This window comes from Callorhinus ursinus, unplaced genomic scaffold, assembly GCF_003265705.2.
Source record: "Callorhinus ursinus isolate GAN/ISIS: 27379988/994484 unplaced genomic scaffold, GSC_fseal_2.0 scaffold11, whole genome shotgun sequence".
Taxonomy (NCBI): domain Eukaryota; kingdom Metazoa; phylum Chordata; class Mammalia; order Carnivora; family Otariidae; genus Callorhinus; species Callorhinus ursinus.
The window spans coordinates 26,789,141-26,813,322 of NW_027397073.1; the positions used below are offsets into that span (position 1 = coordinate 26,789,141).

Genomic DNA, 24,182 nt, shown 5'->3' on the forward strand with positions numbered 1-24,182 from the left:
GAGCAAGTCAGTTTGCCCCTCTGGGCCTCAGTTTCCTCACATATAAAGGGAGAGTGAGCCCAGCACCGAGGAAGACCCTGAATGCCGCGCTGGGTGCTACCCCGACCAGTCAGCACCCCTGCCCTGAGGGGTGAGGGCGAGAGAGGCAGCCGTCTGGTGGCAGGGCTCGAGAACCCACTGGACCCAGGGGTGTGACCGCGACATACGGGGGCAGCGTAGCAGGGTGGTGACAACTCAGACTTTGGGGCCCCCTGCCTGGGTCTGAGTCCAGCTCGGCCTCTACATGCTGTGTAGGCTTTGGCGACCTCTCTGTGCCTGAGCTTCCCCATCTGTAAACTAGGGATAATGACGGGATCTACCTCCCAGGGATAGGAGGACGGACTGAGGCTGTGCCCAGAGTGCCCGGCAAGGGGGACCCTCCAGCCCAGCCAGGAGGCAGGAAGCAGCCAGACTCGGCCGTGCTCACAAGGGAGGCGAGATTCGGCCCCTTACAGCCTCTGGGGCCCTCTGTCGCTGCCCTCCGCGCAGCGCATCGCGCTGACCACAGAGCTTCTCCCCAGTGTGGACGTAAGGTAAGCACCCCCGCCTCTCCTGGCACCCCCGCCCCAGCATCACTGCCCCCATGCCCTGAGCTATCCTGCCCCCTAGCCCGTGTCGCCTTCGCATGCTGTTGACCTGCTTACTTATTCGCCGTCAGCCAGCCCCCGCTGGAGGGTCAGCTCCGTGAAGTCGGGGTGCAGATGCTGCAAACTTGGAGCCTAGAGCATGCCTGGAACAGGGTCAGTCGCTCAGTCAACATTTGGGAATGAGTGAACGAATGAATGAATGAAAGGCAGGGAGATAAAGCCATCTCTTTGTCAGCTTCTACAAGTTCCTGGCACAAAGTAGGGGCTTAATAAATATTTCAGTAATAAATCAAGGGGGGGAATGAGGGTGGAATGGCAGCAGCTTGGACCTGCCCTGAGCCAACCTCCTCCTGGCCTAGGGCCGAGCGTCATGGGAACCCTGCCAAGGAGTGGCCCGTGGCCTTGGCCTGGCAGAGCAGCCCCATCACAAGGCCCTGCCTCCTCCCACCACTAGAGGCCCTTCATCACCATCTTTATCATCACCTTCATCACCACCACCATCATCATCATCCATACCGGTCAAATCCCCCACGTGGCGGGGCCATCCCGGGTACTTTGGTGCTGGGGTCCCGCAAACATCGTGGGGCCATGCAAGGCTTTGGCTCACGTGTGCACAGCTGGGTTTAGGGAAGGTCCTGAGGGGGCAGCTGAGTTCACAAGGGGTGGAGACAAGGAGGGAGCTGCCAGGAGGCCAGGCAGACACTGAATTCAGGGATGGCAGAGGCCCAGCAAGGGACCTCCCAGGGCACTGGGAGACAGTGGCCGGAGGGAGGAACAGGAGGGGGAGGCATCAGCATCCCTGAAGGGTCATCTGACTATCTAGAAGATCGGCAATCTTCTGATAGGCACAGGAAGGGGGCTTGGACAGTTGGTTTGGGGAGGGAGGGAAAGTCAAGGAAGTTCGCATTTTTCCTAGAATATTAACTCTGGGGCAGGTCTGACCTTTCCAGAGCCTTTTAGACAGCAAGTGTACACTGTGGTCCTCCCCAGCCCCTGAAGAGTAAGGCGGAAAGAGAATGCTCCTCCCATCGGACCAGCAAAGAACCCAAGGCCCCCAGAAATGTTAACAAGGCTGCTCCTCATCCAACGGGTCCTACGAATTTTGTCTCCCAATTTGCTGACTTCCGGCCCTCCCCAGTGCGCTCATCCCCCTGAGTAAGGACTCAAGAGAGGGTCGTGAAAGGTTAAAAACAAGACGAAGGGGGATGTGTAGGTTGAAAAAGGAACCTAGATGTTATGAATCACACACTTGGCACTGATGTTTGCCTCTGAGAGTCCTACAGACTTATTGGTGGCCCCCAAAGCTTTGTGAATGGGGGGAATAAAAAAGCTGCCAAATTTCATCAGTTCTAGGAGGCCATCAATTGCATGGTGAACCATCCCCTTATCGACAACGAAAAGATTTTTAAAAGGCAATTAAACTAGAACACATGGGCATTGATCAAGTGCACTCCAGTGTCAGAGATGTGAAATGCAAGAAGTGTGCGTACAGCTCAGAAGCCTACTGATGGCTGACAACAGCAGTATGTTGTGTGAACAGCCTGAAGTGTGGGGCAGAGACCCCAGAAAGATTCTAACCAACTATGGAGACTCTTGTCAAGATTTCTCCTGTTTCTCCTGTTTGTCAATGGCTCTGTTTGATCTTGGTGCCGACGCATCCTGACCATGATTCTTCTCCTTCCCATCCTGTGCCTCGTGCCCAAGAAACCTCATCTTTACGGCCCTGATGGACAGAAGCCCTCGAACCTGAAAGGCCCCTCACAGGTCACAAACTTGTGTCAGCTAATCTCCACCCTGACCCTAGGAGGCAAGTCCCATGGTGCCCACTCTCGTCCTTCGGCGCACGCCTGTGAGCCCAGGCCCCCAGTCCCTGACCCTGCAATGCCCCCTCCCCATCGTAGCTGCTTCCCCAAGAGATTGTCCCCCGAACCCCGCTCCGCAGGTGCCTCTGCTAATGCGTGGGCCCCTCCCTGGGCCTTCCCCAGACATGTGACTGCAGCCTGAGAAGAGACAGAGTAATTGGGGGCAGAAGGCAGAGGAGGGCAAAGAGAAGTGGGGAACACAGAGGCTCATGGCTCCTGCCCTCCTGGTTCAGGAGCAAGAACAGAGACCAAGAGGAGGGTCTGGGTCTTCACCCTGGCTGAGGGCCCTTGGCCAAGCCCCTGCCTCTCTCCAGGCTCTGCTTCCTAAAACGAGGGGGTGGGGTGATGAGCTAGATCTCTCTGGGTCCTTTCCAGTCCTACCATTCCAGGCTTCCAGTAAAAACCCGGAGAGCTTAGTCTTGGCAGACAGAAAGACAGAATCACCTGGGGTGCAGTCAGGCCACCCACCAGGAGCCCCGGGAACATATTCCCAGCCCTCAACGTGGGAAGTCTGGGTCTAGTTATTGCTCCCAGAGGCACATCCCATTTCCCACAGCAGAGGGTCTGAGGCCGGAACATGGGGCCTGTCCTCTACCCAGCGGCAGCAACTTGGCCCCATCACCCCCACTCCGATTCCCAGAGTCCTTCCCCATGTCTCCACCAACCACCTGCTGAGGGAAGGGGAGGGACTCAGGGATTGGTATGTGATACCCCTTACCAGGGGTGGTAGGGTGGGGCCCAGGGAGCAAGCTAGCATTCATTGAGTGCCCACTACTTACCAGGAACCTGTGCGGAAAGCTCTAGGGATCCCATGTGGCTCACGAAACTTCTCCGGAGGTTAGAGCCTCACTCTCTCCCAGCCTCCCGACCTGGAGCCTGTGCTCTTGACCCCCAAGCCATCCTGCCTCTGTGGCAGTTACCATGCCCTGCCCCAGCCACGGCTCGGTGCTGCCTGTGGGCTCTCACTGAATCTCCCCAACAGCCCCAGCAGCTGGCCATGATTACATCGCCATTTCTCAGATGAGAAAACTGAAGCACCGAGAGTTTAAGTACCTTGCCCAAGGATGCACAGCACTTGCTGAAGGTCTACTGCACACCACCCCCTGGGCTGGGCACTTCCAGTCATCACCTCAGCCTCTGCTCTAACACCTTACTACATTCTTGTGAGCAAGATGCAAAATGAGAGCTAGTCACCGGGACCACAAGAATCTGTAATTAAATGAATGCGTACATGCCATCAATACGGCACAGGGGTTTGATGCCAGGGTGGAGGGTGGCTTCTCCTTCCCACCTTGGGGCTTTGTGAAGCCGTGGGGAGCATGCTAGCCCACCTACTGCAACACTAAATGGAGAAGTGCACGCACAGGACAATCTTTAACTAGGATCACGGTAAGGCCTAATGTATGGGTCTAAGAACCAACTGAGGCAAAGACGACTTGTCTCCCAATATCTATTCTCTCCTTCTATGGTAACAGAACCCCCAAATTTAGCTGGCACGTGACCTTCCAGAATGACGACTACATTTCCCAGCCTCCTTTGCAGCCACACATGGTCATGTGGGCCCGTTCTGACCAATGGGATGTGAGTGGGTACCAGGCAGCGTTGTGTCATGTGCCGCCTGCCCTCCCTTTTCTTCCTCCAACCCACTGCTTGGAAAGTGGACGTGGGGGTGAACCATCCTGGACCATGCAGAAAAGGGCCACACCCTAGGGAGGGGTGGAGCAACAAGAGTGGAGGTACCTAATGATTGACATCAAGTACCCACCAACCATGACTACCCAGGACCACTAACTCCAGGCTGTTCTAGAGAGTTGCTACACCCTTTAAGCCACCTTTATTTTGCATCGTGGTCACCAGAGCCAAACTTACACCTTACTGAATAAACCAGCTCCACTAGGCTAAGACAAAGAGTCTCCATAGCAGGTGTTGGCAGATTTGAGAGTTCTGGTCCACCTGAACTAAGCTCGATAAAAGGGTGTTGTGTGCCCAGAACAGCTAATACAAACTTAGACTACATTAACACAAGTGTGGATTCTCGACTAGGGGAGGGCATCTGATGGAGTCTGTACTGGCTCCCTTCCCATTTTATGAGCTTTTACTAGTTCCTCAAAGCAAGTGTCCTGGATGGGGCTTACGGCACCCAAGGAGATGGAAATGAGGATGTTTGGCCCGAAGAATTCTCAGAAGTCCCCCCCGCAGAACCCTGCAAAAGCTGCCAAGAGCGGACAGGGAAGGAAAGGCCCAGGTCTGGGAGGCAGAGGACATAAAGCCGCCATCCTGGGGACAGGCCCAGGAAATGCAAGGGGAAAGGCAAGGGGCAAGGTCACTGCCCATGGGCCACTGCCACCCATCAGAGCAAGATGAGGGTTCCTTGTGTGAGTCAGGTAAGCCCTTGTCCTCCACAACCCATCTCCCCCACTGACTTGCAGGGACAGGATCTGCCAGGCTACCAGTGGAGAAAGATCCATTGCATTCTGTGCCAGAGGCCCCCCTCAGGAAAATAGAGCCAGCCCTTGGAGGAAGGCTGCTTAGGTCCACGGAGCAGGAGGGCTCCTTGAGCACCTCAAGTTCTTACAGATCCCTACGCCAACATACGCAGTAATCTTACTCTCTGCGGAGGGGTGCGGTGTCCGTGGGGGGGGGCCCTGCCTCCAGGTTAGGAATACTGCCTAAGGTCATAGAAAGGACAGCCATGTCCAAGCTTCATTTAAACCCAGGCCTCAGTTTCTAGGCCATGAAATTTAACACTGCTTCTTGCAACACCTCAGTTTTCTTATCTTTCAATTGGCTTTAATAAAAGATAACCCGAAGATCGACATAAGATGCCTGAGAGGTGATGCCTATAAAGCCCTCAGAGGGACAAAGAGGGACAACGTTCATGAACTAATGTTTCTCTCCTGCTGGGCAGGAGGGTCTCACAGCCAGCTGAGTGGCAGCAATGCTGGGGGGCCCCATGGGTGCAGGGACACAACCTTTGCAAACTTTACCATTTTGCTCATTCTTTGCCGGCCCTTCTTCTGTCCTTTTCTCTCCAGAAATCCAGGGAAGGGAAGCCTTTTTTTTTCGGAGCAGAGGGAACCTGGAGGCCACCTTGGCCCATCCATAGGCCAAGACTCATCTAGGCAAGAGCATACCAGGCAGGCCTCCTCTGAGAACAGTCCAGACTCAGGTACTCCCAAGCCCTACCCCTAGGCTAGGGGAATCCGCATTTTAATAAGCTCCCAGATGATTCTTACTTGGTGTAGACTCCTGAGTTGGAAGCTCCTTGGCTGGGTGACCCCCCAGTGTCTCTCTCCCTGCACAGGTGGTTGTGCTCCCCCACCTAGCTCCCTGGGCCTGCAGACCTGCCCACCTGCTGGGATATGCCTCTCCCGCATGTCACCGGCTCAGGGAGCTCCCGGGCCTCCAGTCTCCTCACTGCTGTTGCCTTCCGTGATTTATGACCGTGACTCCCACACACACTCTGGAGCAGGAAAAGCCAGCGCACTGTTCACAAATTAAATCCAGCCCTCCTCTCCTCCCAGGTAATGGGCCCATCTGATGATAGAAGAGCTTATAAACAGCTATCATCAAATTAATCTCCATGTCAGAGAAATAATAGCAGTTGTAAATAAGACTGAGTGTGCCTGGCTTACCATCTTGTTAGGACACTTTATAAAACAAGGCAGCAACATTAATACTGCATGGTCTCTTTAGTTCCCCCAACCACCTGGGTGCAGAAACCGAGCACTAAATGAGGGGTCTCCCAGGTCGGCAGGAGGAAATCCCAGCAGCGTAGGGCTACTGGCCACTTCCAGACCTCGCTGCTGCTTCTCCCATCTCTGCTCAAACTGTTCCCATAATCACCGCTGGGGTTCTCTGGGTTGGGGAGGCTGCCGGCCACGCTCACTCCTCCCCATGCTCTTCACGTGGCCTCCCCACCTCCCTGTCCTCCCCTCTCTTGCTTCCTGATGGCACGGTCCTCAGCCTTCTCCCCAGCTCAAGCCCCACCTCCTCCATGAAGCCCTCCAGGCCACTTGACATCCAAAAGGGGCTTTTGCGGTTTGCTTTATCCATCATCAGGTGACTATAGTGGACACCCCGGCAAGTCAGCCGTGCCCCCCACATTAGCCCACACAGACACTGCCCCTCCTGGGCCTCAGCAAGGCCCCGTGGAGAAAGCAGAGCCCTGAGATGGGGACAACTAGGTGTCACGCGGCCCAGCTCTGAGGGAGGTCTGGGTCCCTTAACTTGGCCAGCGGCATATGGAGATGCTCAGGCCTCGCGGCTTTATCCTGGCTGAAGGTCTCCAACTCTTTTTTGGACGATTAACTGTGTGAACTCAGTGATGGTGGGATGGGGGCCTCATCGGGCACAGGTGGCAGGCATGTCAGTGACAAGAAGGAGAAGGAAGTCCCATCTGGGGACATTTAAGCTTGCCTTTTGTGAGATAATGCAAGTAGGTGTCATGGATGTACCGGTGTGTATGCATATATGTGGGCTGCCAAGTGGGGATGTGTGCGCTGATTGGCATCTGTGAATGTGTGTGTGGGTGCTCCATGCTCCCATCCAGCACAGATGTTAATGAGTGTGACTGAGAGTGTGTGCTGTGTCCTAACCGTGTGCGGATTGTGTATGAATGCGTATTACATTGGGACCGTTCAGGGCTGAGTGCGCGCTGGGGCTGAGCATCTGGAGGCACAAGTATGTGAATATCAAGTGCCATGTAGACTGTGTGTCAAACGTAGCTGGGGGCCAAGGGGCATGGGGGCTCACAGCTGGGCAGGGAAAAAGCCCCCCGCCATGGCATCTGGACAAGGTCATAAATATAAAAAGGTAGGAGGGAAGTCTGAAGCAGAGTGGGGCTTTGGTACAAGGCCGTTCCCTCCAGGGCCCCCTCGGCTCCCTGGCCACTGGCAGAGCTCCCCAGGGCTGGCCAGCAAGGGTGTCGCTGGGAGGGAGCGACGGGCTCACCCCTGACCTCCCGATCTCACAGTCTTCTCTTCGGCAGGTAAAGACGGCCCTCCTAGGAGGAAGACTTGGGGCGGGGAGTCACCAACAGATGGGCCACCTTCCATGGCCTTTCTTAGCTGCCATTTCTCTGCAGTATAAGGAGTTGCTGGGCCAGCCTTGAGCTAGATGACCCAGTTCCCGGGCTGGCATCTCCCAAACAGTCTCCATGCACCAAGTTCAAGGGCTGTTTTAGGACTCACACGAGCACACACACACAGGTCTGCCGGCAGTTAGCGTGGCGAAGTGCTACCCAGGCAGAACCAAAGGGCTGGCTGTAGAGGCGGGGGGTGGGGGTGGGGGGGTTGTCCGCGTGCTCGCACGCATCAGGGCTCCCCGCCACAGGCGTGACACACAGAGCAGTTTGCTCATTGGGGGAACATGTAACTCTTCTGCAGAAACAACTTTGAACAGCTCAGGGGGTCCCAGGGTTTGGTTGGATAGAGTGGAAAACGCTACCCCGGGGCCCTACTGCAAGGGTCGGCTCCACCCACTTGTCCTCCAGGACGCCCCCCACTCGACGCCATATCCCCCTCACCTTGCCCTCCTCTGGACCCCTGCCGGCCCTCCCAGCAGGAGACCATGAAAACCCCTGGAAGGTGGGGGAGGCTACTCTGCCCCCTCATGGCTTCCTGGGGCAGGGGGCTGTCGAGATGTCAACCTTGTTTCCTAGGCCTTCAACGGCACAGCCCTGGGCTTGCCCTCAGCCCTAAGCTCAGGACATACACCTCTGGGGAGAGCGTGTGCACTTCCTTCCTGACAAAAGCGAGCCGGCAGGCAGATCTGCGGACAATACTGCAATGCTGACACCCAGGAGTGACAAAGCCCCAGCTCCCCCGCAGGATAGCGGGGGCAGCATTCTGCTCCTCAGCCTGCCCTGTGCCCCCGCGGCCCCTCTGCCCGCAACACGCTGCCCCACCCCTTCTCCTGGGCAAGCCCACGCATCCCTTAAGACTCAGCTCGGGGTCAGCTCCCCCAGGCTGGGAGAGCACCCAGTACCTACCTGGGACCTTCCTGTCTGTCCGCGCATCTGCTTCCCCTCCCACTGGGTCTGGTGAGGGTAGGTAAGGAGCTTAGGAGAGTGGCTGGCCCAGACAAGTGCCCAGGGGAGCATCTGCTGGTGCTTTTGTTGTCGCTGTTCTCCTTGTGTCCCCAGGGCCGGGCACAACGCCTGGCCCGGGGCACATGCTCCATGCACAACTGTCAGATGAGCTGAACAAATCCACCATCAAATCTCAGCCTCAGTATAACCCTGTTGGGGGCCAGTGCGGGGAGGGGAGGTGGGTTGATCAGAATTGTTCCCATTTTACAGATGAGAACACTTGGGCTCAAAGAAGTTTTTCCTCCTCCCCTCTGTTCCCCTTACCAAATTCAGAGTGCCTTCTAGAAGCAGGCAGAGGATTCTGTACGTGGCAACTCCCTAGCAGACAGCCACGTATGACGAGAGTAGCCCCATCGCCTGGGTCAGGCGTCAGGGTGGACATCGTCCGTCCCCCACCTCATTTCATCCTCACTCAGCCCGGCAGGTCGGGAGGAGCACCCCATTCTGCAGAGAACAGAACCAGTGCCCTGAGAGGGTTGCCCACTTGAGAGGGCGGTCACGAAGCCCCCAGCTCCCCCGGGGCATCCTCGCCCTCTGCCGGTGTACCCGAGGGATGGCATGTGGACCCACTGGGGCCCTCAGGCGGCCTGGCCAGGCAGGGGTGGGAGAGGGGGCAGAGAATTGCAGGGGAAATGGCCAGGCCCAGGGGAGATAGCAGGGAGGAAGGGACTGGAATGGGTGGCATGACAGTGAAATGAGAGGACCCAATGCTCCAGAAAAGAAAAAAAAAAAATCAGACAAGGATGACAGCCACAGGACTCTGAACATTCACCTCTTGGATCAGATCAGGGTCTATGTCGGGGGGCGGGGCACAGGGCCGGGAAGGCAGGCTGACCTGAGAACTCCCCCAGGCAGCAGAGGTTCAGATCTCCCTCTTGGGGAGCGGCTCCAGTTCTGCCTCTTCCAGGAGGCCCTCCTGGCTTCTCCAGGCCTCAGAGACCTCTCCCCATCCCATGTGCCAGCCCTGACCAGTTGCCTCCAGGCTGGGCCAGGCTTTCTAGCCAGCATGACCATCAGCTTGGCCCTCTGCGGAGCCCAGCTTGTGTTCTCCACCCACTTCAGGGGTGCTCAGGGCTCTCCCCAGCGAGGCTGTGAGCCAGAGGCTGTGTGTGCCTTGGCTGCCCACAGCCCATCCTAGGTTCTCATTAACTGCTTATGCAGTGACTCTGAAACATGCCCGGCCCTCTCTTGTCTGCCCCTTTGCACTCCCTTAGGACCCCCTAGACTGTTCCAGGGTTCCAGGCCTGAACAAACGGGGTGTGTGTTCAGAGGGAGCTGGAGAATGACCACCTCTGGCTAAGCACCGCCCAGGGCTCCGAGTGCCTTGTACTTCATCCGGTCTCCATCCTCACCTCCCCCTGGTGCCGGCACCCATAACAATCATCTCCAGTTTTTCTGACGAAGAGATGAAGCTCGGGGAGGTCCAGAGTCACCTGGCTAAGCCAGAACCCAAGATTCCTGGATGCCAAGATCTGTGCCCTTCTTGCTACCACTTAGTGTCCCCAGTTGTCCTCAAGGAGAGCCAGCAAGCAGAGCCTTGCCCGGCCCAGGAGCAGGCCTCAAAGTCAAGGCAGCCCTTGGTTTCTGTCTGGGGGGATGAAAAGGTTTTAAAAGTAAAAAGTGGTGATAGTGGCACAACGTTCTGAATACACTCAATGCCTGTGGATTGTACACTTTCAAAGGGTTCACACAGGGCGCCCGGGTGGCTCAGTAGTTGGGCATCTGCCTTCAGCTCAGGTCGTGATTCCAGGGTCCTGGGATCAAGCCCCGCATCGGGCTCCCTGTTCCGCGGGAAGCCTGCTTCTCCCTCTCCCACTCCCCCTGCTTGTGTTCCTGTTCTCGCTGTGTGTCTCTCTGTCAAATAAATAAATAACATCTTAAAAAGGGGGGGGCAGTTCAAACAGCAAATGTTATGCTCTGCCCTAGTTCCCCCTTATCCACAGGAAATACGTTCCAAGACCCCCAGTGGATGTCTGAAACAGCAGGTAGCACCGGGCCCTATATATACTATGTTTTTTTTCCTATACACACATACCTGGAATAAATTTAATTTAGAAGTAGAGCACAGTAAGAGATTAACAATAGCTAAGAATCAATTACAACAATTGTACTAATACGCTCTAATAAAAGTTATGTGAATGTGGTCTGTGTCTCAAAATAGCTCACTGTACTGTCCTCACCCTTCTTCTTGTGATGATGTGAGGTGGGAACATGCCTGCATGAGGACCGGAAGTGAGGTGAAGGACACTGGGCCCTGTGACGTCGGGTTAGGCTAGGCTATCACTGACCTTCTGACCGCACGTCAGAAGGAGGAGCTTCTGTTTCTGGACTGTCTGACAGTGGGGAACTGAAACTGCAAACTCAAAACCGCAGAGAAGAGGGAAGCGCTGTGTATATTTTACTACAGTAACAATGAGGGTCCTTAGAGTCCCGGGGGCAGCCCTGCTGGGCCTCCCCCACAAGAAAGCCTCCCTCACATGCTTCCTCATGGCATTCTTGTGCACCTCCCTGCTCAGACCCTCGCTCCCAGTCCTGGCCCTAGCCCTCCGGACTAGGGAACAATATGGCAGATCGGCCACCATATTGAAATACCATCCTTTTCTCTATCCAGTCAAGCCCCACACGGTCTTCAGCCTCACCCAGTTGTGCTTCCGACAAAGCATCACTCCACCACCCCTGTTGGGGCTGCTGGAGCTTGGGCCGCTTCCAACTCGCCTTGAGTCAAGACCCAAGAAGAGCACGGGCCCCCAGAGTCACAAGATCCGGGCCCAGTCCTGACTGGGGCACTCGGGAGCTGGTTTTGCAACCCCAGCCCCTGGACAGGCTAGGGTTTCCAGTTCTGTGACGAGGAGACCTTGCTTCACCTGGCACTCCTCATACTCTTCCCCAGGAGTACCCGCATGTCAGAGGGGTGTGAAACAACCAGCCCCCAGCCATAGGGCTACTGTCTGGCCCGCCCGCATGAAATATGTCATCAGAGTCCTATATTTTCACTCCAAAGTTCATGCAACATTTGCAACTGGTGACTTAAGAGTTCCTTGTAGACAAGGAACTCATATAAAACCCCCTTTCTCCCAGATTTAGCAGTAAAACTGGACACCACGCCATGTTTTGCTGGGGCACGGCAAGCCCCTTTTTTGCCGGGAGTCAAGGGTTCTGCTCTGGATTGCACACCCTTCCCAGCTCCCCTGTAGTCTGGATGCTCCCAGAGGGCAGGCCAGGACCACCCTGCCATGGTGAGCCCAAGGAAGGACTCTGCAGGGACCGACACAGACGTCGTGAGTCCTCAGGAGATGATGAGCGGCCCCTGCTGAGGAGTGGGGACAGTGACAACAGGGCATGTCTCTAACTTCTTCCTCCCACCTTCCCATCCTCCATGCTCCTTCTTTCCTCCACCTGTCTCCTGGAGAAGATTGGACAGGTCAAGGGCCCTTCAGGATGTGGTGGGGATAGAATGGGAAAATGCACCCCAAGTTCGTGTCTGGGCTCCTCGCCCACCCTCTCCATCACACTCCCAGCTCACCTGCCCCGGGGAGGGCTGGCTGGCTGTTGTCCCCTTCACCACCTGTGACCTCTCTTCCCCTCACCCCTCCCGTAAGCCCTTTCCTCCTCGCAGGGAGAAGGCTGGGCTCCTCAGGCTCTGGGGGGCCCAAGCCCCCTCCCACGGCCTCTTACTGCCCTTCCTCTCTTGGCTTGGCTCCAGCCCAGCCTCCCGGGCAGGGGGCAGCCTCAGGATCTATCCCCTCAGCCAAAGGAAGTCCAGCAGGTGCCGCCTCCCAGGCCCAGCTTCCCTACAGACCAGCGAACCGAGCTCCCCCCTTAGGCCTGACTTCCACCTATGCCCCGAGGAACATGGGTCCACCAAAGGGGAGGCCAGGGCCACAGCCCACCTAACCAGGGGTTCAGCAGGGGCTCTGGCGAGCTCTGACTCAATCGAGGCCGAGGCTCTGTCCAGCTGCCTCTTCGGTCTCCCTCACCACCAAGCACAGGCTAATGAGCCGGGGGTGGCTGGCCATGCTGGGCGCCTTGAAGAGGGTCTGTGGACACCAGTGTTCCCCCTGTCATGCCTCACCTTCCCCAGAGTCGGATTTCTCAGCTCTGCTCCGCAGGGCCCTTTCCTGGCCAGTCCATTCCAGCTCGACCTCCAGGGAATGCCTTAGAGGCTGAGGGCTCTTCGGGAGGACCACCCTTTGGCTTCAGGAAGACTCCTGGTATCGGCAGCCCTGGGGGGAGGCATTAATCCATTCCCGCCCACAGTGTTTGGGAACGTAGGAGCAGTTGCTCTAGGAGGGGGGTGGTCCTAGGGGACAGACAGTCAGGCCCTGCGCACTGGGGAGGGTGGTATGGAGGCCCCGGCTGCTGGGGGAGCAGAGGCCCAGCGAAGCTGGCTGTTGGGGGGAGGGACACTGGAGAGCGCCCCCCCTCTCCCTCCCTCCCACTCTCAGCCCCAGACTGGGAGCAGCAGCTGTTGCAAAGCTTCCTGCCCTTCCTTGAGACAGGTGTCGGCCGAATTCCCACTTCCTCCCAGCCTCAGAGAGTTCTTCCACCCCCTCTCCACGTGGCAGGCTGGTGCTGAGTCAGCAGCCGCCACTTCCTCTCCTAGCTGCACCCCGCTACCTCAGAGGAGTGGCTGAGCCCCAGTGGGACAGGCCACCCTGGGGGTGGCTCCCCTGCTCGGGCTGGTGCACCCCGGGGGGATGATTCAGGGAAAGGATGCATTAGGGAACAAGGGGAACTTCTCACTCGGGCATCACGCGAGCCTGAGCTCAGGCCAGCGGGCCGTGCTCCCTGCCGTCCCACAGCGCTCCCGGCTGCCCAGGGGAGGTGGTCTAGCCACCGGGCACTAAAGAGCGCACGGCTGCTACCCCTGTGGAAAGTCAAAGAGGCAATGAAGGGTGCCTCACATCTAGGGGAAAGCCCAGTGTTTTCACGCAGGAAGGGACCACTGGGCCATTAGCTCCCTTGGCAGACAGCAAGTGAGTGCGTGGAGTAGTCAGCCGGCCGCAGGCCACCCCGGGGCAGGGCAGGACAGTGAGCCCCAGCTGTTCCCACTGCACCGCAGGGCCCATCTGAGGCCCAGCACCAAGAAACGCCACTCATTATTGCTACCATTGCCTTGGGCTGGCTTCGCGCTTTGTTTCCCACGCGTCACTTCTCGGGACAAGTCCTGGAAGACGGACACGATGGGTCTTTCCTCCCCATTTGACTGGCGGTCCAACCGAGACCCAGGGGAGGAAGTTGCCCTGCCCAAGATCACAAAGTCTATGGCAGAACAAAGACCAGCACTCAGATCTCAAAAGTTGCTTCAAACCTTCTTCCTTCCCCAAGCCCTCTCTGACCTGCCCTCCCCTCCAGCTATCTGGGCCTACCGATGGGAGGGGCTGATGGTGAGCAGAGAGGCTCCGGAGCTGTCAGCCCCACGCCACCCACCTCTCCTCCCCTGGGGCCCCCAGCAGCCCTGCAATCCAGGGCCATGTGAGTGCCTCCCATGGCCCCGGGCCCAGGTGCAGAGTCACGGTTCATGGGGAATATTGTGCAGCCAGTAACAGTGATGCTTGTCAAAACAACATAGGAAAGCATAAAAAGGCTGTGACATGTTACGTTAAAAAAAAAATGGAGAATGCAGGATTGCGCATTACTGTGTTTGCAGCTTGACAAAAAATATACATATATGTATGCACAGAAATGTGGGAGGAATTTCACTGGCATGATCTCAGAGGGGTGGACACCTGAGATTATTTTTTCCCCTCCCAAAATGTCATTCTAGTCCTTCCATGATCGAACCTAGATGGAAGTTGTTGAACCCCCAGGTTCTTCCTCCTCACATGGGCAGAGCCAACCTTTTTTGCAAACCCATGAGGGCGTGACCCTGGCACTTGCCTGCCTTGGAGTCTCTCTTCTCAAGAGGGGTGAGATTGGATGAAAATCCTTCAGGCTGAGATATCAGGGCACAGCGGGGCGCAGCACCCAGGGGGTCCATGTCGCAAGAGAGGCTATGGAGAGAATGGCCTCCTGACTAAAGATGTGTGCATACAACCAGATAAGGGGATTCCAAGACTGGAGAGAGAGGTTTTTGAGGAGTTGTCATGGAAACATGAAGAATTTTTATTGAAGTGAATTTCCTAACCCCACCGGGTACTTACTAGAAGTCTTTAATCCCAGGACAGTGCCATGGTCCCCTTCTTTCTGTCGCTCTTGGCATCTCAAACCCACTGAACTCATCTCTCCCTGAAACTAACTATTGCTCCCATCTTCCTGGTTTGTCCCCTCCGCTGGACTCAGTTCTGCTCACTTCTTCTTATGGTAAGGCTCCTCGTGGGAACCGTCCTTCCCATCCCCCAGACCTTTGGTGTAGGCTTCCATCAGCCCCGGAAGCCTGCCATGGCCTCCTCCCTGGCCTCAGCCCCTAGGCTCACCCCTCTGTCACCGGCTGCCACAATGAGTTGTTGAAATACCACTCTCCCCAGAGAGCTCCCAATGGCTAAAGGAGCAAGTTCAAACTCTCCCGGAGCTTCCCGAGGCCTTCCGAAACTGGCTTCAAAGTATCTTCCGGCCCTTTGTCCCACATTCTCCAGACCTTGTGCTGCTTAACTCCTAGAGCTGTGCTCTGGGGAGAACCATTCAAAGACAGACAATGGTCCCCGTGCCTCCTGAGGCCACGCAAGGCAGCAGACCTGCACGCATACCCCTACACACATGCACGCCCACACACACATACACACCCCTCCTCATATGCACTTCCTGTTCTTGCCAAATCAGCAGAGCCTCTTGGCCTTAGCCAAAGTCTCGCTCCTTCTCCACCCCCACCTAGAGCCCTTCTCCCTCTTCCTCCCTCCTGAAGCACACTACCCTTTGAAGCACATCTTAACCCACCTCCTCAGCAAGGTTGTTTCTGAAACTTTATTTAATCCCTCACCAATAAATTCCCAGGGTTATGGGGGATGGAGGGCAGCCATCTAGCAGGCCCTAGGCACCTGCTGCATGCCAGGTGCCTTTGAATAGTCTAAACACACCCTTGTCAGGTATCAGGATGGTCACTGTTTGAATGATGCTCAGAGCAGTGGTCTAAATTCACCCTTCCGGGCCAAGACAGGACTAGAACTTAACCCCCGGATGGCCCCAGGCGCTTTCCACCTCACCCAGTCTGGATGTTCTGCCATCGTTTGGGTGCTTTGGCACAGAACATCTTAGACAGCATCCGGTTTCCTAAGCATTCATCTCCCAACCTCAGCATAAGCCTCCCTTGGGAGGGCAGACACCCAGGTCCTACATTGCTTTCGTATCCCCCTTAACTTGGCCCCAAGTAGGTATTCAGTAAACACCCATTAACTACATGAATAAACAAGTGAGTGAGTGGATGAACGAATGACTGAACACACGAAGTCACAGGCATTGCAAGTGGATTCTGCTGTGGGGTTACGAATGTTTGCTTTTGGTTCTTAAGTAATCCAGAAAATCCTTAGAGTCTCTCTAAGGCAAGCTGTCCCCACCCCTCTCCCCCAACTCTCATGGAAATATATTGGCTCCTCTGTGGCAAAGCCCTGCTGGAAACCAATAAACACTGATTCACGTTCGTACTATGTTAGGCCAGGAATGTTTAAAGAGCTAGTTAGATCCACAGAAAAACTAAGGCACAAATGTCTTGCACCTTTGTGCAAGCCCAAGTGAGGTAGGACTGAGAGATCCAGAGTCACACCCTGAATTGGAGTCGGGGGCCTGTGTCTCCTGGCCAGGAAAGGGGCTTCACAATGCACTTGGATCTGGCATGGAGTTTTGCTTCCCTAGCGCAGGAAACCAGTAAGTTTTCCAGTGGGACACCTTAATTTAAAGATGGGAAGGATGTGGGGGGAAAGGATAGGGCAGGAGGTAAGCAAACTGTAAGACGAAGAGAGGTGACCCAGTCTCAGTCACTTGCATCTTGGAGCATCAAGACCCTTGATGGTCTTTTCCCCTAATCTCGAGGGATTCATAGTATTGGCTGGTTTATGGATAACTATTATTTAAGAAAACTCATCATTTAAGTGGTCCTTATCTGCTGCTAGCTTCACGAATTCTTTTGTTTGAAAAGAAGACTGGTAAACAAGAGCTGTGCTTCTTCTCACTAGAAAGTCTATGGTGTAGGATCTAAGTAACAGATGGCTTTTCCAAAATCCCGGAGTCAAAAGTTATTAAAACGGATATGTGTCAGATGGTTGAGAGAGTAGGTACAAAGTACAATGGCTTTGTAATGATTGGATCATCCAGTCAAGGGGGAAAGGGCTTCTTCATCTGAATGTGTTTCTTCTGACAATCTGGGTGAAAATAGAGTATGCATTTGATAAATTGCTGAAACATGACTTCCCATTAACCCCACTATCTTTCTATATTATTGCTAGGTTACGAGCCCATCCTTGCAATGTATCGATTAACTAATTCAGACATATATAACACTAATCTAGAGAAGTAGAATCTTAGAGCTGGTTAACATCAATCTAATAATAGCCACTGCTCTCTAGGACAAAAACGAGGGTCATCACCTGATTTTGGGGGGTAGTTTTACCGCTGTTGAAGATGGGTTGGAGAATGGTTGCTTCTGCTTTCTCAAACTAGGAACAAAATTAAAAGTTTTGTGTAAATTGAAATTAAAGAAGAAAAAGGAGGAGGAGAAGGAAAAAAAAAATCCTTGAAGGCCTGCATATCTCTTCTTGCACCAACTACAGCATGAGCCTCCGCTGGGAACTTCCATGTGTGTCCATGTGTCACAGTAAATCAGCTCAGCTTTCCCACCCAGGCTGGGCAGAGCACAAGAACAAAGGGCCAGAGCAGAAAGGGCAGTAATGGGAGGAGAGGAGAGTCCAACCAAGCCACAAAGAAGGCAAGGCAGCACTGTGGTCAGGCAGGGTGCACCTGCGTGGAGAAGGAATGCCAGCGGTGGGGCAGAGGGGCCCCGGGAGACAGCCTGGGGGAGGGAGGAGGAGGTATGGTCTGGGAAGAACAGCTCCAAAATGATGACCCTTTGGAGGAACTGAGAATTTCTTTAATCAACCTATTTCCTCCGTGTCTAAAATGCCTCATTTAGCAAGACTTGTTCTGGGCTGAAACTGAATAGGTGTAATTGACAAATGCTTGAATTTGGGTTCCACTCTGGGGGAAAAATACCTCTCCACTGGCTTCTCAAATGTTATTATGGAAAACAGATACACGTTAAGGGCTCTTCTTCCAATTCAGTTTGGGGGTAGGTCCTGACTTCCCTCCTGATCTGTGCCCCACCTCCTACACACACACACACACACACACACACACACACACACACACACACACACCCCTACACACTTAGACAACGGCAGAGATCTGGCTTTCTTTCTCAAGAGAGGCACTAGGACCACAGATGAGGCAGCTGTCCGGGAACTAGGCTATAATCAGCTTTAACTGGCTTACAGCCTACAGAGGACACAGACCCTCTTATTTCTACGGTAACAGGTCAGGCTGCTGACCCTGGGATAAATGTGGGGGGTGGTCTGAGTTGGTTTCTGTTCCCAACATTTTCTTTATGCAGGATCTCAATGCAAAACTTACACTGCAGGTCCCAAGAACTTAAAGATGTACATAGAAGAGGGTACTTTAAAATTCTAGACCATGGCTTCAACTACATGTAACATGTTACCCCCGGCATGGTTTATAAGGACAGTAAATCAATGAGACAGTAAAAGGAAAAGTTAAAACACAACTAAAAATGGGTTTTTCAGGCGAGTCTGAAATGCTACAAGATTGCTAGTTAAGAACAGTATCCCTTTTCTCAACCTAAGTGTTATATCCCCACCTCTTCACCAGCATCACAAACCGAGTGCCGTGTTAACTCAGAAATTATGGTGAAATGTGCAGGCTGCACAGGTGGCCAAAGATAGGGGTTGTCTCTACACGGTTGAGCTGTTTCGGTGTGGCCGGGCAACTGACCTTTCCCATGGCCCCAGATGTCTACTGTAAAAAGATACGGACTAGTTGGGATTAAAGTCACCATATCTGTACCACCAAAAAAAAAAAAAAAAAAAGAAAGAAAGAAAGAAAAAGAAAAGAAAGGAAAGGAAAGAAGAAGAGAAAGAGAAAAGAAAGAAAGAAAGGAAAAGGAAAAGGAAATAAAGAAAGGAAAGTAAAAAAAAAAAAAAGGCATTCACTCGAATCTTACAATGGGGGGGGGGGGGGGTGGGGGGTGGGTGGGTGGGTGGGTGAGGGTGGGGATAGAAAAGCAAGGGAAAAAATCTAAACAGCAGGATACGACAATAAATGGGGAAACAGCAAGAGAAAAAGCACACTAGGTTAATATAGGAAAACTAGTTCTTTATTGAGAGATTGTATATTAGTATTAGTGGATTCTGTGTGTAACAATGTCATCATGCACACGATACCAAAAAAAAAGGCTGGGCCCACCATGCTTCGGAAGGAGCAACAGAACAAAAGCAGCGTACAATGAGCAGATGGCCCGGGCTACACGACCACAGTACGTTTCAGCAGGGTGACATCTCTAACCGAGCGCTGTACATTGTCAACTGGGGGATGTAAAAAAATACAGATCATGCTTTAGTTTTAGTACAAGAAAAGGTGAAAAAGATACACAACCAAAAGGATATTTGATACAGAAAAAATTACCCACAAAATAAGAACAGGAAGTAATTCAGCACAGCAGAACACACTATCCCTGTTTAATGGAAAACCATTTTGCTGGGGATTCTTTCTTCTTCTTCTTTTTTTTTTTTTTTTTTTTTTTTTGCTCTTTCTTTTCAGATTGCCATTTGGCAATCTGGGGCAGCCACTTGGGACTTTCTTTTGGAAGGACCCTCGCAGTAGGGGCCTTATTCTTACATTACTGCGGTCGTTTTGTTGCAGTTTTCCAGCAGGTCCGGCTGGTGAGGCAGCAGAAGGGAGCCGGCTGTTAAAGGGGCAGCTCTGAGGGCCAGGGCGGATGTCCAAAGATGCTCTTGACATCGTACAATTAAACAATTAAGACACCATGGCCATGGCTCCCCCTTAAGCCAGGGACCTTGCTGCACCAAATTTTCAGAGGCTATGGGGTAACAGCAACCATCATTTCATTCAAGATTTTCATATACATATATACATATGCTTATTATTTTTTGCCTCCGACTAAATGTACTCTCTTCACTTATGCCTGGGTGCTGCCAAGAAGCTAGCTGACGGGCACCCAGGTAAGTGGGAAATGGGGTGCCAGAGCCTCCAAGCCAAGGCAAAAGGAATCCACTTAACAGGGATTTACAGTGCAATGTACTCAGCTAAACAAGATGAAGATACAAAAATGGTTATTTCTCTACATCTATCCTGAAATGGCCTACATCCTATACTACTACAATGGAAACTAAAAAGAACAGACTTAAGCTGGCAAGCTATCTAATAGTTTTACAAGAAGATTGTGGTGTAGGACCTTGTTGGGTTAAGCATTAGTATCCTCTATCGAAAGGTCATGAATTCTTATCTCATGGTGCTAAATTTTACCCACAGCCCAACTCACCCTCAGCCCTTGAATTTCCTGTGGGCGTGTTTGCCATGAAAGTAAACTTTGACTGAGGGGCAGAATTTATTGGGGGGGGCGGGGAGGGGACCTTGTTGGGGGGGGAGCATATTAAAAATGAAATTTAAAGGCAGCTGAGCAATTTGAATTTCAAAACGTAAAATCGGCATCCTGCAATGGTATTTAGAGATCTGTGGTATTAATGAGGATGATAATGATTTAATCAGGATAATTATACTTTCAGGCTCAACATCCTTCTTAATCATTTTTGAATTTCTGCCTAGTGTAATGTTCCACACCCGTTTTAAGAGGAAATGCCAAGTAAGAAGACATAATTGTGTATTGGGGGAGGGGGTTGACATTTCCAGGGAGCGCTCACCCGCCCCCGCCCCGACCTACTCCATACACACCCCCTCCACCGCTAGGCCGGCCTGAGATAGGGATACTGCCGCTTAAATAGCAATGCTTTCCTCAGATGGAGACAGGAGATGGTTAAGAGGGGTGTCACAATACAGCTAAATGCGGAGGCAGAAGGGTCACAGCGCACACAGCAGCGAGTTGACCATTCACTGAGCTACACAATGAAGAAAAAAAAAAGATTTGATAAATGCAGAATGTCATCATTCTATCATCACACAAAAAAACTGCGGTTCAAACAGGCCTAAGGGGGCCAACCTTGCCTTTTAGGTTCTGGGGAGAGGCGTGGGGCTGGGGACAGCTGGGCTGGAAGAAAGAGGGCCGGGCTTTCATTTTCTTGCCCAATCGGGCCCCTGGGGCGCACTAAAGCGCTCGCCCCGCGACCCCACCCCCTGCTCTGACTCGAAGGAGCAGCCCTGGTCGCAAAGGGAAGACATCATTCTGTGCGTGAGGGAGGGGGGAGTGGGGGAGGGCCTCAGCCAGCAGGGATTTAAGCAGACTTGGAGTGGGAGAGGGTAACAGAAACATTTCCAAGAAGAGAAATGTGAGTCCAGAGGCAGAATACAAAAAGAAAAAAAAAAAAAATGAATCTAAATGCATCTCGGATTCGCTTTGGGAGGTGGGAATTTTTGATTAAAAGAAAATGGAAGAAATGTGGGGGGGGGAGGAGAGGGGGAAACCAAGCTATTGTTGGAGCAGAATGTAAGGGAAAGGGGATGTGGGGAAGGGGGACCGTGCAAACACACCCCATGTATCACAGTTAAAAACAAAGCCGGCGCCGGCCTGCTGCTTTGTCAACGCCTGCCCAGGGCAAAGGCCCGGCGTGGGGGCAGCTTCGCACCTCATCCGCACACACAGCGCAACACCCGAGGGCCGGGCACCCCGCTCCGGCCGGGACCAGGGGTGCACAGCAGTGCACGTCTGACTCCGAGGCGCACACACCCTGACACACGCGCTCACATACACACACCCAAGCATTTTGAATCCATAAATGCAACTGTCATACAAAGACAATGGGGGGGGAAGGGAGGTAGCACAAGGGCGATACAAAACAGGGTTAAAGGGGAGAAAACGATGGGACCGGACGGGAAATCGTGCAAGTGGCCACCAGAGGGTGGGGGCTGGGGCACGGGATAGGGCAGATACCAGATCCCAGCTAACCAGCCAGCGGTAGCGATAACCAAAAGATGAAGGAATACAAACACAAATAACACAAAACATACATATGCCTCAAAAAAACCAAATAACAGAGAGCCAAGTACGCTTGCACACACATACACACACGCGCGCGCACGCACACAGTCATGTATCTCTCTCCTTCTTTCGATCATACAGGGCTAGGTATTAGGGGAAGGGGCTGTGATTTGGGGGAACCGCGTCCGCCGCAAAGAATAAAAAATGGGGCTGGGGAGGGAGGGACCCAAATTCGCCAAACGCTAACTTCACTACAAAAGCTCCCACGAGGGCGGCCACCCCCACACTGGGGGGTCCCCCAAAAGGGAGAGGGGAGAAGCCACCCCTCGTCCTGCGTCCCCACGGGTGTGCCCTGAGCCCCCCGCCGCCCGCGGCGCCCGCCCCCGCCCCGGTGCCTGCGGCGATCCACGCTCCGAAGCGGACCCCGAAAGGAAAAAGCGATACCTCTGTTTCGCACAGAGCCAAACACTGGAAGCACGAGATAGCCGACGTGGACCAGGACCATCCTGGCTCCTCGCGCGGCGGCGGCGGCTGCGCGCGGGCCCTTTGTGGCGCGGCTCCGGGGCGCGGGCGCGGGCGGCGGCGCGGCTGCGGGAGCCGCCGGGGCGGGAGGCGGAGCGCGGGGCGCGGGCGGCGGTGGGGCGGCGGCTGGCGGGGAGACAGATGGCCCATGGAAAGGCTCCCTTCCCGGCCCCTCTCGACATTCAAAGGCGCTGGGGCCGCAGCTGCCGCCACACAAAGGCGCGCGCAGCCAATGGGAGCGGAGCGCAGCGCGGCGCGGCCTCGCCGGAACCGCGGGGGACAGCGGGGACCGCGGGCGCGCGGGTGGCGGGGGGGGGCGGGGAGGGAGGGGTGACGGCTGCGAGGGCGCGGGCGGCCAATCGCGGAGGCCCGCGGCCCGGCGCGGGGGTGGGGAGGAGGTCAGCCCCGCGGGGCGTGTGGAGCCTGGCGCGGGTCCCTGGCCGCCCGCAGGCCCGAGCGCGCGCGTGAAGTGCCCCGCACACAGACACGGTTGGCGTGCACACGGAACGTGCACACACTGAGGGGGACGTGCACCCAGACATGTGGAGGTGCGTTCGTGCGTGCGGAGAGACTGGCACGAGCGCACCAAGTGCACACGACCCGGAGGTCCTTGCACACCGCGCACAGGTCACTCGGGGACGTGCGCATGGGGAATGGCGCACGTGCAGAGCCTGACTGCGGGCACAAGTGAAGGTGGAAAGCGAGCGAGCAGCCGCACACAGGATCCAGGCACTGACACACAGACATGCACACACCAAAAGCCTTGTGAAGGCAGGACACGTGCCAAGAACACATTCCCAAAGACACACAGAGGGGACACACAATGCAGATATGTACACTCCCAGGCTCCCTGCCCGTGGCAACGCTTTGTTGCTTTTGCAGAGCACAAAGCTCACAATAATTATTTGCTGAATCGAAATCCACTCATACACTGAAGTAATGTGCACTGATTCCATACAGAGACACACTCACCCAGAAAACCCAGAGCCACTTGGTCACCCTCCCTCCGCCCTGCTCTGACAGGGGCACAAGCAGCCATGTGCACAGACACGCCCACTTCCTCAGCCCCGAAGGCACACATGACATCAGGGCTAGCAGGCTCCTAGGATTCACAGTGGAGGTAGAGCCGCCGCGTCACATGTGGCCTGTGGCTGGTCTGCCAGGTACAGGCAGGACTGAAGTGAAGAGCATCCCCCCACTCCCCACAGCCCTGTTGTCAGGTGGACTGCTAAGGCTGTGTCCAGGCACACTCAGCCCACGTGCTATGAAAATTCCCAGCGTGACCCCAGACCACGCTCATAGTCCACACCCAGGCCAGAGTCCGCTTGGGGAGCCCATCCACAGGTGGAAAGATGGAGGACACTTCTGACATTGGGACGTGTCTTTAAACCCGGTGGCTCCTTTATTTAATGAGTCTGATAAAAATTAGATAGTAAAATCACAGCATATGAGCTAAAAGGAATCTAATACAACCCAGGCTCCCCCCATTTTAGAGACAAGGCAAAAGATGATCATTCATTGAATACATGAGGCATTTGTGTCAGGGCATTAAGGGGGCCATGCAGGGCCAGCCCCCTGACATCCCAACCCCTGTAGTGCAGAGGGGCCTCAGCAATATAAATGCCATCACCCAAAAGCCTGCTAGGTGCAGACATGGAGCTTAGCATAGCGTGCTGGGGAAGGGGACACCTAGGAGGGGCACCCAGCCCATTTGGGGGTGGGGGGTGGCAACTGGGTTGACCGCAGAAAAGTGGCTTCTAAGCTGAGACAAAGAACGGCAAGAGCGAGGTGAGGCAGACCCAGGGCACACTGTTCTCTCCGTCCCAAGCACACGTTAACTCTCAGACCTCTTTCCACCCAGACACCTGCGGCTGCCCCCAGAGAACTCTGGGGTGAAGTCAGGGCGGGGGGGACTGCCCACCAGACCCACCCCACCTCTTGAGGGTCATTTCAACAAGCTTCTGCCACCA

The 24,182-nt window shown here is 54.5% G+C and overlaps 1 protein-coding gene across 2 annotated transcripts in view; it reads right to left on the reverse strand.

Moving 5' to 3' along the window:
- ARK2C (arkadia (RNF111) C-terminal like ring finger ubiquitin ligase 2C) overlaps positions 1–24,182 on the reverse strand; it is a 131,547-nt gene that overhangs the window by 86,127 nt on the left and 21,238 nt on the right. Inside the window, exon 1 of one of the 2 annotated variants that reach the window (XM_073898260.1) lies at positions 22,135–22,218. The exons of the other annotated variant lie outside the window; for it this stretch is intronic. Coding sequence (XP_073754361.1) covers positions 22,135–22,195 — 61 coding nt within the window. The 5' untranslated portion in view covers positions 22,196–22,218. Of the gene's footprint in view, positions 1–22,134; positions 22,219–24,182 lie in introns of those variants that run through there. 2 annotated transcript variants of the gene reach the window in all.